The sequence below is a fragment of the Eumetopias jubatus genome, unplaced genomic scaffold (assembly GCF_037043125.1).
Source record: "Eumetopias jubatus isolate StellerSeaLion01/CBP00866 unplaced genomic scaffold, mEumJub1_p1.0 scaffold_17, whole genome shotgun sequence".
Classification (NCBI taxonomy): domain Eukaryota; kingdom Metazoa; phylum Chordata; class Mammalia; order Carnivora; family Otariidae; genus Eumetopias; species Eumetopias jubatus.
The window spans coordinates 18,876,483-18,887,579 of NW_028274823.1; the positions used below are offsets into that span (position 1 = coordinate 18,876,483).

Below are 11,097 nucleotides of genomic sequence, written 5' to 3' on the forward strand. Positions count from 1 at the left end.
AGATGTGGGCTCTGGTCCTGCCTCTGCAGCCTCCTCTCCGTGTGACCTCGGTTTCTTCTCTTGGGAAATGAAGACTATGTCAAGAATGGCATTTCCTAAATTTTCCTACCAAAGTATGCCTGTTGACAGAGGACAGTAAATATCTATCTTTGGGAGATGCCAGGGTCAACATTTATTGCTACTGTTTCTTTTTTAGTTCATGAGAATTCTGCTTGTTGCTTCATAGTATATATTGGTATTTTATATTTTAAAATTGCCTTTAGAGGAAATTTTGCAAAATCTACCCCTAAAATCTGGGTAAAATTGACAGTCTAGGATGATGTTCTCCTGAGTGGAATCCAGCCCGCACACATTTCACAGGGAGAGTGACATTCTTACGCAGAAGCCTGGCACTGATGGGTCCCGAGGTCCTGGCAGTTTTAAATTCCTAAGATTTTTGAATTGGTGGAGAAGAAGGATGAGTAAGGGAATCGGGAGCCCAGGGGTAAGGGGCAGGGGTCCTCCTTTTCCTTTTGTTCCATTCTTAGTTTTACTTTAAAGAACCTAACTGCCAGGCTAGATGCTTTCTGGCCTTACATGCTTTCCACTTTGAGGAGCCTTGTCATTTCTTACCACTTTATCTTTTTCAAAACTGTTGCACAATTTCTCTATGTTGTTATGATTTGCTTTTGGATTGAGGTTCTTTTGAATATTATGTAACCCTCAGGTTGTCAGATTTCCTTTAAAAAGCATGGTTGTGTTTATCATTACTAATAATAATATTGGGAATGTCCGATATTTTGTGTCGATGTGAGAAAAGTTAAGTGTTTTCCTTTAACTTTTAAATAATTCTGTTTAAGGGGTGCCTGGCAGCTCTTGATACTGGGATCGTGAGTTCAAACCCCACATTGGGCGTGGAGTCTACTTAAAAAATTTTTTAAAAATTAAAAAAGTTAAAAAATTAAAAAAATACATAATTGTGCTTAAGCGTCATTGTCCCATCCTTTGTATCATCAGGCCTTAGATTTCACACTTGCCAAAATTCTAGGAGTTGTCCTGCAGTTCTGAAGGTAGTTTAGGCTATGGAAAGTACTTCTCCTGCTCTGTAGCATGGCTCATTTTATGTAAGCAAGACAATGAGTTAATGACTGTGTTGTATTCCCCGCCCCCCAGGAATATTTAGAAAGCCAAAGTCAGAAACCTGTATCTGCTCCACTTTCTCTGGAGCAAGCATTGTTACCAGCTATACTTCCTTTAAGGTAAGATTTGTGGAAGCTTTTTGTACTATCTATACTATCAAATATCTGTTATTTCTGGCATTGCACAGAAAAATAGGTTAAGTTTATGAAGAATGTGCACGTTCTCATTGTCACTTCCTCCCTTTGGGTACCTTTTCTCTTGGTCTGATAAAGGATAGTGAAGTGACACATTTTCATACTAGTCTGGAGGTTTTTGATTATTTGCGTTATAACATCTTTTTGATTGTATGAATCAGGTAGGAGTTCTTATTTGATTTATGCTTTTGAATGTTGGAACTGGATTCCTTTTGGTAATAGCTTAGGTTATGCATATTGTATGTAAGTGCAGTGTATAAAAGAGTTTTCCTACGTACATTTTCCAGACTTCAGGGTGAATTGTAACTTAGAGAAATTAAATATTAAGCCCCTCCCCTAATGTGTGCAGGTGTCAAAATTTTAGAAATGTTTTAAAATGAGGTATCTTACTTTATGCAGTTTTTTTCAGCCAGTGGATTTTGGAGGTGGTGTACCAATAGATTATTTGGTCATAGCTCAAAATCTTTTGGTCAGGAGACTGTATTAAATATAATAAGGTATGTTATGGGGGAAAACAATGCATAGAAATGATCTATTTGTGGTTTAAATTTAGAATATGTAGAATTGAAAGTATTTAAGACATTTATACCTTAATTCTAGATAGTTTGCTTATAAGAGAGATAAGAGTGTGGTTATAGAGTCTAATTAGAAAACAATCTTTTCAGACCCAATGATGCTGCTGATGAAGGTGCAGACACATCCATTAACGAGTCCAGAAATGTAACAGATGAGTCCTTCCGAAGAAGACTGATTGCAAATCTGGCTGAGCACGTTCTCTTCAGTAAGTACAATACCAAACCCTTTCATTCTGCAGTTCAGACTCAGCATGGTGCCGGGCACACTGCACTGGTTTTGGAATCTGCTGGAGTTAGGTTCTACTTCTGGTGCCATTACCTACTGCACAGGTGGTGATGGAAAGTTATTAGAAGGTGATGCCAGGGGGATTTGAAGTAATTAAGTAAAACATCAGACAGGGTGCCTGAGAATTAATAGGTGCTCATATGGTAGGTCTTATGCTTTTTAAAAAAACAGTACTGTCAAAGTGATTTATTGTCTCTTTTGTTCATGAATTTCTTTGCACTAATTAGCGGGATGGTGTCTAGGTGTATAGTTGCATGTCCCTTTTCCTGCTGACACCATGATTATTTCTATCCAGCAAATATTGAGGGGCTCTTATGTATGTGTAGAGCTTTGTTTTAGCTGTGGGGAATACAAATTGAAGAATTAGCAGTTCTGCCTGAGCTTACGCTCGTCTGGGTGGCAGAGCTGTGCGCAAGTAATTCAAGTGGGAGTGAGCCAGAGCAGAGTGAGTTGCGTGCAGAATTAGCCTTCTCGAAGTCCCGAATGCCAACATGTGTCATGTTGTAGGATCCGCTTCAAAATCCTGTGGCAGTGATAGTGGCTAGCCCCTTGGTGCACAGCCCAGGGGGGGCTCTCCTTTCCATTCCCTGAGCGTCACTCCCAGGCAGGCCAGACTCTCAGCACTTGCTGGTGACACCGTCATGGGGACTTCTTCTCCTCCCCTCGCTCCCGCCGCTCCAGCTCCTAGTCCTGCTTCTCGGGAGGTCGGGGTATTCTTTTGTGCGCACATCTGTTTGCGTGTCTCTACCCAGACAACCAGGATGTGGCTGTCTAGTCGCTAAAAATATTTTTTTACGATTTTGTATTGCACTGTTTTCCATTTGTAACACACGTACTTATTTATGTTTTTAAAAAACTCTTTATAAATATTCTTTTTAATGGCTATGAATATGGTACTTGGTACTTTTTTCATTTTTTAAACACTGGAGACAGCACTGAGTGTGAGTGAAGTGTACATGAATTCATTATCATCTCAGAAAATTCACACACGGTGTGTTTATTTCAGATTCTTCCATAGATGTTCTCATACTTGATTTATATGATTATATTTTCTACGAATTCCGGGTATTGGGTTATGGACTACAGTAATTCTCAAATGTATTTTGTCCTCTCCCTCCATACCTCGGGCCTGGTCGTTTCCTCCGCAGCCCAGTGAATGAGGCAGCATTTTCATCTTACCAGTGAGGAAGCTGCTGCACGGGGGTTGAAGTAATTTCCCCCAGTTACGAAATTAGGCAGTGTAGGAATTAGATTTGAGCCCAGATTTTCTGACTTCAGATCGACTGCCCCTTCTCCCACTGCACCCCTGTTCTAGGGTGACAGTGATTATGCCTGCAGAAGAGAGCAGTGAGGTGTATAGCCACCAGAGCCTGGAGCCAGGAGCACGTCCAAAAGCACGGAAGTGGGAGACCCTGTAGAGCTGCCAGAGCAGGCTTCTACTCTGGGTCTTCTACTGCCTTCCATGAAGATGTCTCTCGGCCATTCAGTAACTAAATTCCACTGGCCTGTTTGGAAAATGGAGCTGTCTTAGGCTGAGTGCTGTTACACGATACCAATAATCTCTAGTGAGGACTGTTGGCCAGAACGTGGTACCGTGTTGTCCTTTCCCTTCGGTAAATTCTAGTTACAGGAAATGTGGTAGATGTAGAGGTATTTATAGTTGTAAATACTCCTGTTTAAGATGTAGGTACTTTCGGAGACTTTGAGCGGTATTGAAGAAAGGGAGCCTAAAGCTCTGTGTTTGCCTTCCAGCGGCTAGCAAGTCCTGTGCCATTATGTCCACGCACATCGTGGCCTGCCTGCTCCTCTACAGACACAGGCAGGTACGTCTGCGGTGTCCCCTGCACTCGAGGGGAAGCGTGCGGATGCCTTGTCAGCTGTTCAGAGCTTGTTCGTGAATGGACATGGCCCAGTCCTGGCTTGTGCTTCTGAGATAAGCAGTAAAATAAGCCAAGCACCTAGCTCACGTGCTCTGGGGCTTCCAGATCCAACGGAGGAAGATGTCTACGTGAAAAAGCTCCGAGACTGCATAACTTAGACGACAGTAGGACATTTGAGTACTATAGTTCACGTAAATAAGGCCTATTGCGTTGACGTGCCGTAAGTGTTCTGACAGCTGATGACAGCTATTTGACTTATGTTTAGGGCCGCGTTCCCTTCATGCACTTGTCTAAGTGCTATGATGGAAAAGACCGCATTTGTGCCATTCACAGTCATGTTCTCAACACAAACATAGTGCCTACGTGTGTGTGTGTGTGTGTGTGTGTGTACACACATACACGCACACACACACACGCACATGTACACATGCATGTACACGCACATATACAACACACATGCACGCATATTCACATGCGCGCATGCATCATACACATATGCACACACACGTATGCGCACACATGCATGTACACACATACATACACGTATGTACACACATCTACACACGTGTATGTACACACATATGTAAGCACCAACTAAGTAGTTGTCAGATGAATATTTAAATATTTAAAATGAGGGAAATTGGGGCGCCAACTAGGTGACTCAGTCGGTTAAGCGTCTGCCTTTGGTTCAGGTCATGATCACAGGGGTCCTGGGATTGAGCCCCGCATCGGGCTCCCAGCTCAGCGGGGAGTCAGCTTCTCCCTCTCCCTGCTTGTGCTCTCTAGCTCTCTCTCTCAAATAAATAAGTAAAATTGTTAAAAAAAAATAAAAGGGGAGTTACTGCTTAAAACGTAAGCAGTGCTTACTTTTAGATGGCTTCTTCTGCCCTTTGTGATCTTACATGCTCCTGTCATGTGTTGTGACCAGAGCATTCTCTCTGGATGTGAATATCTTGACCTTCAGGAGGACCAGCTTTTTCACCAGTTTTCTGACATCCCGCGTCCTAATATTCTGGCCCTTTCTCTCTGTGCCAACAGCAGACTGCAGGAAAGCCAAGGCAAGACCTAAAATCCTCAGAATGCCTCTTGGCTTTTTGGGAGGCAGGTTTTCCAGTGTTGCGAGATCATTTCTGTCTGTTTCTCCAGGGCATTGATCTCTCCACATTGGTGGAGGACTTCTTTGTGATGAAGGAGGAAGTCCTGGCTCGTGATTTCGACCTGGGCTTCTCAGGAAACTCTGAAGATGTAGTCATGCATGCCATACAGCTGCTGGGAAATTGTGTCACGATCACCCACACCAGCAGGAACGATGAGTTTTTTATTACCCCCAGCACAACTGTCCCGTCAGTCTTTGAACTCAACTTCTACAGCAATGGCGTGCTCCATGTCTTCATCATGGAGGCCATCATAGGTACGGCCTGCCCGGAAGTAGCTTCGTGGGAGGGAAAAGAGCCTAAAGCACATGGTGGTGTCTGTTGATTTAGATCGTAGCCCCTTGTTGGAGGGGATGTGTTGCTATATCACTATAGCTTATTTTTTACATTTATTAATCAATGAGTAGTTACTGAATTACCGTTTGCGTAGTATTACGCTTATTACTGAGGAGGAGAGGGAAGGTGTTCGGCTCTCAGGAGCTGGAAGTCTGCGTGAGACAAGAAAGTGCACATGGCAGTAAGGTGAGCATAGGGTGTGAAGAGGGAGCAGAGGAGAAGGAGAGCAGGAGGGACCGAAGCCCCTGAGGGAAGGGGTTAGATGGAGTTGGGATCACATGGCATCATGAGGAGTGAATCCTGAAGGGATTTAGTTACGTTTTTCTCCAGTGAATGCAGGTAATTCTTTCTGATGTGTTCACAATCTATTAAGGTAATCCAAGTTTTCTGAGCCAGTTCAAGTTTTTCTTGGAGCTCTAAGGTGGCCGGCCTCAGTGATGCTTTTCTCTCCTTAGCCTGCAGCCTTTACGCAGTTCTGAACAAGAGGGGCTCGGGAGGGCCTGCGGGGCCGTCCCCCAGCCTGATCAGCCAGGAGCAGCTGGTGCGGAAGGCCTCCAGCCTCTGCTACCTGCTCTCTAACGAAGGCACCGTATCGCTCGTAAGTGGACTCTTCAGTGCCGCCTCTTGTCTTTTCTAGAGAATTTTTATGAAAACATAAGCCACCTTTGTTTTTCTCTCAGGGAATGTTTGGTCTGTTACTGAAGCTTTACATAATACTCCTGAGTCTCAGTGACTCTCAGGCCAATATGTTGTTTGCTAACTTTGTTTGCTGTTGGGATCCCTGCTCCAGTGAACCCCTGATGTAGTTATGAGGTGTGATAGGACAGATTGCTCAACATGCTCCATGAGTCAGAGCCAAAGTTACTGAGCTCTTATTGTACATACGTCACTGGGTCAGAGGCTTGTAAATAATTAACATGCCCAGAACGTAAGAGCCAAAAACAGTCTTAAAAATCATCTCTTCAACCCCTGTCATTTTACTAATGGGAAAACTAAGGCCCAGCAGGGCTGATGAGCATTTATTTTATATTCTAGCACTTTTAGACATTCATAATTAGGCATAGGCATTCAGCAATAGATTTTTTCCCTCAAAATCATCAACAAATAGTATCCCTATTCTATTTAAAGTCTAATACTCTCACTCATTTGAATGTGTCTTGGGACATTTGTGCCTGCTTGTATTGTGAGTGCGGCCCTCTGCCGCGTTCTTTGCATATGGTATATTGTCACCCTGTTGGGGAATCTGTTTTGCGTGAACCCTGGGGAGCAGGGCAGGATGGGATGGGGTGGATAGAGCTCCCAAGATTGACTGTGTCCTTTTCCTGGGTCATTTTTGAGTTACTTGAATATTTGTCTCCTCCTCCACCACCTCTCTGTACAGCGTTTACCATAAGGTGCATTTGCAGGGAAATTGTCTTATGATGGACAAGAAATCGGCGGTAGGGGCCTGACGAGCAGCCCTTCTGAGGACCGGCTCCACCCACTCACTGGGTGCTCTGCCAGACCCAGAACGAGGGCTTTTCTTGGGCATTGCCCTTGACCATGCATTTATCAAGAGGGTGGGCGTTGGGAATCTTAGGACTTGCCCAGTAGAACGAAGTAGTTGATATGGAAGCATTTGGCGGTTACTTTGTACAGTGTTTTATGTCTATAAAAAGGTCAGTGACGGGGCGTCTGGGTGGCTCAGTCGGTTAAGCGTCTGCCTTCGACTCAGGTCATGATCCCAGGGTCCTGGGATTGAGCCCCAGGGAGCCTGCTTCTCTCTCTCTCTCTCTCTCTCTCTCTCTCTGCCCCTCCCTGCCCCCACTTGTGCTTTTTTTTCCCTCTCTCAAATAAATAAAATCGTTTAAAAAAAAAAAAGTTCAGTGACATTTATATTTAAATGCCTTTTCTTTTCAGCCCTGCCAGACGTTTTACCAGATTTGCCATGAAACAGTAGGAAGGTTTATCCAGTATGGCATTCTCGTAGTGGCAGAGGTAAGAGGAATGGCTCTCCTTCATTTGCCTTTATTTAGTTTGCTCTTCCTTGTCTTTTCTACCAGTTATTTTACTCAGTGTTACAACTGATTATTTTAGACAATAATTACATTTGAAATGTAGTCAAGTCCACATGAAGAGAAAAGAAAAGTAAGAACAGGGAGAGTAAAACACCTTTTGGGATTGTTTTTAGTATTTTGGTTTCTTTTGTGTAACTGGTGTTGTCTAGAACATATCTTGACTCTGTGATACCTGAAAGTTTTCATTCCAAGAGGAGATGTTTCACATATGCGCATGCTTGTAGCTTGCACACACACATTTTTCTCTTTTGAGATTTTAATTTTTGTCGATTTAGTGTAACGGGTATGGCTTGGGGAAGTAGAAATTAGGTTAGAGGAGGTGAGGGTATCTTTATTTGCTCTGTCTGGTAGCTTCCCCCCACTACCTCTTCCTTTCTTTCTTTCCCTCCCCACCGTCTGCCGAGTGACTCTGAGTTTGGAACCGGAGGTGGGTTGACACTGAATGGCTAACAGAGAGGAGTAGGGAGGCAGGGAGAGGGGCTGCTGGCCTGACGTCCAGGCACGCAGATGTCCGTGTGCCCATGCCTGTTTATTTCCTGTTCGCCATCTCTTTGGCATAGCAAGATGACCAGGAAGATATTAGTCCTGGTCTTGCTGAGCAGCAGTGGGATAAGAAGCTTCCTGAGCCTTTGTCTTGGAGAAGTGATGAAGAAGATGAAGACAGTGATTTTGGTGAGGAGCAGCGAGATTGCTACCTGAAGGTACTTCGGTGAAGAATTCTGGTGGACATTACAGGGAGGAGTTGAGGTTTTTGTTGCCCCTAGTTAATGAGGTTCTTAGAAACGGAGCCTCTGCTGACTTATTCCCATTTCTGGCACCCATAAGCCAGCTGTGGTCCTTTCTGCCTAATAAAGACACTCAAATGTTGGAGGTGAGCGAATACCCCCAATTGCTCAGTTTGGGTGCAGGTAACAGAAAAGGAAGCAAAAGTGCAAATTTGGGAAGATGAGTATCGTGTGTGAGACCCTTCCTGAGCCTCTCTTCACGATGCCCAGGGTGCAGACCTATTTGCCCACACCTATGTTCCCTCCTGAAGAGGCAGGACCGTGTTCAATCACCAGCAAGACCAGGCGGTGCGGGCCCAGGGTGGTGGAGGGGTCACTCCTCAGCCGCCACGGCCGGTGGCTCTTTCAGAGTGCTGCTCCGTCTTGCCAGTCCCCCCCAGATTTCTTACCTTGAGCCCTTTGCCTTCAATTAAAACAAATCTCATCACAGGAGAAACTTTAGATGTTTAAAAGATAGATTGTCCCTGATTTGTAATTTTATAAGTTAATAATGACCCATTTTTTCTGAATACCTTAAATGGATTACTCTAGAATACCCCTGATTTACACACACACACAGTTAGGAGGTGTGACTTCTGGAGAGTCCGCCTGGCCTTTTTGGGTGTGATCAGCCGTGAGATGGGGCAGTGAGAGCCCCCGCTGCCACCCGGCACCCCGTCGCCACGACCGCCACTCCCCACTGTGCCAGAATGTGGGCCAAAGGCCCTGTGGGGTGGCAGGAAGTGAGGACCGGGGAGGACTGAGGTGACCTTGGCGTCTTGCCATGTGCCCTCTTTCACACTTGAGCGAAACCCCGGGGTGTCCAGCCTGGGGACCAGCTATGCTCGGTGGTGGCGACATGTCAGTCAAGTGTGCCCGTTTCTTCCAGGCAGCTGTCCAGTGAATGCAAACCGCAGATACTCTAGCAAACAGTGACCCCAGTGCAGGGCCCATTTCAAAGCCAGAGTCCTTTTCAGCAGAGGGCCTGTGCCCGGGGCGTGGCAGGCTGCTTCCGTCTGGCCCAGGGCCGGCCTCTGCGGAAGTTGCTGTGTCAGCATGCTTGTTCGCCCCCCTTCTCGTGGCCTCATCCCCCGCTCTTGCACTCCCAGGTGAGCCAGTCCAAGGAGCACCAGCAGTTCGTCACCTTCTTGCAGAGGCTCCTCGGGCCTTCGCTGGAGGCCTACAGCTCCGCCGCCATCTTCATCCACAACTTCAGTGGCCCGGTTCCCGAGCCTGAGTACCTGCAAAAGTTGCACAAATACCTGATCACCAGAACAGAAAGAAGTGTTGCCGTATATGGTAGGCCTGTTGCTGCTTCAGCTTCTTTTAAAAGCTCTGCCTTTTTTGACGATAGGTAGACCGTAGGGAAGAAATGCAGAATTATCCCCACCTCTGGCTTCATAGATTCCTATCGTCTGTTTCGGGATGTTCTGTAAATGGGACGATACAGTGCTGTACTCTTGTGTGTGGCTTTTTTCACTTAACGTGGTAAGTGAGAGTCCTGCGTGTTTGTGCATGTGGGTGGTTGTTTATTCTTGTTCCTTTATAGTATTCCCACATATAAACATCCACTGCATTTTATTTATGCCCATCACTGAGGGATAGTTGGGGTGTCTGCACTTGAGAGCTACCGTGACTGGTGCTGCCATGAACGTGTTGAAGGCGTCGGCACGAACCTATCCGTGTGTAGGAGTAGTGTTGCCTGTCAGAGCCTCTGTGGGCCCCGCAGGTGGTTCCTTGGGGCGGGGGCGCCCGTCTGCACTCCGGCTGCGGCGTGTTTCCGGGGCTCCACCTCCGGCCCTTGCTTGGTCATGATAAGAGGTGCGACTAGGGTGGGAGCAACGTTTTATACAGTGATGGCTTAGGACCAAAACTGCTTGGAATCCAGACTCTTTAGAGCCAAAAGGGCTCTAGGGATAATTTCTCTCTAGACATTCTCTCCGTATCCATGTAGACCTATGTGGTTCTAGATTTCTCTCCAGATAGATAGATAGATATCTGGAGAGAAGTCACCCACTTTATAGATGAGGAAACTATCGTAGATCACACAGCCAGTTAATGGGCACACGTGGGTTCAGCACTCTTTTTCCGACCTCTAGATTTGTGCTCTTTCCGGTTCCACTGATAACAGGACTCATCTGTTCATCACTGTGCAGTTTAACAGAATTTCTACCCACTGTCTTGTTCGCTTCTCTCAAAAACCCGCTGACCTGGATGTTGCAGGTGTTTCTCCTTTTCCTTTCTCTCGTTCCCTCCCTTCCTCTTTCTGTCTCTCTCCTTGCTCTTTTTGCCTTAAAAGATGACAGAATAGGTTTAAAGAAACAGCAAGTCCTGTGAGACCTCCCAGGTCACCGGTGGCAGGAGTGAAGCTGGATCGGAGTCTGCCGACTTGCTCAAACCCTCTCCAGGGCCTCCCACACTTTGTTGCTGTGGATGTTGGGGTTTACGTGTTTGCCGGGCATCAGCTTTTGACAAGGTCTTATGCTTTCCCTGCAGCTGAGAGCGCCACTTACTGCCTCGTGAAGAATGCTGTGAAAATGTTTAAGGATATTGGGGTGAGTCCCCACCGCTTATGGTAGGAAGGCGTGTGTTACCTTCTCGCTCTGCTCAGATCTCGTCTGTTTGAGCCACCTGCATTTGGGGCGGGCCCTGAGAAAAGCAGTTTCTGCTGGACTGATCATGAGCACGTTTCTGGGGATTGGAAAGGGGACGGGCATGTTGAAGGTGAGGCC

General features: G+C 45.9%; 1 protein-coding gene across 2 annotated transcripts in view; it reads left to right on the top strand.

The window, feature by feature from the left end:
* Positions 1–11,097, top strand: part of GPAM (glycerol-3-phosphate acyltransferase, mitochondrial) — a 35,205-nt gene that overhangs the window by 19,925 nt on the left and 4,183 nt on the right. For both annotated transcript variants that reach the window (XM_088019794.1, XM_028092002.1), the window contains 9 exons: positions 1,153–1,238; positions 1,979–2,094; positions 3,927–3,997; positions 5,201–5,465; positions 6,000–6,142; positions 7,444–7,521; positions 8,162–8,302; positions 9,475–9,664; positions 10,862–10,920. In XM_088019794.1, the coding sequence (XP_087875920.1) occupies positions 1,153–1,238; positions 1,979–2,094; positions 3,927–3,997; positions 5,201–5,465; positions 6,000–6,142; positions 7,444–7,521; positions 8,162–8,302; positions 9,475–9,664; positions 10,862–10,920 (1,149 nt within the window). The remainder of the gene's footprint in view (positions 1–1,152; positions 1,239–1,978; positions 2,095–3,926; positions 3,998–5,200; positions 5,466–5,999; positions 6,143–7,443; positions 7,522–8,161; positions 8,303–9,474; positions 9,665–10,861; positions 10,921–11,097) is intronic.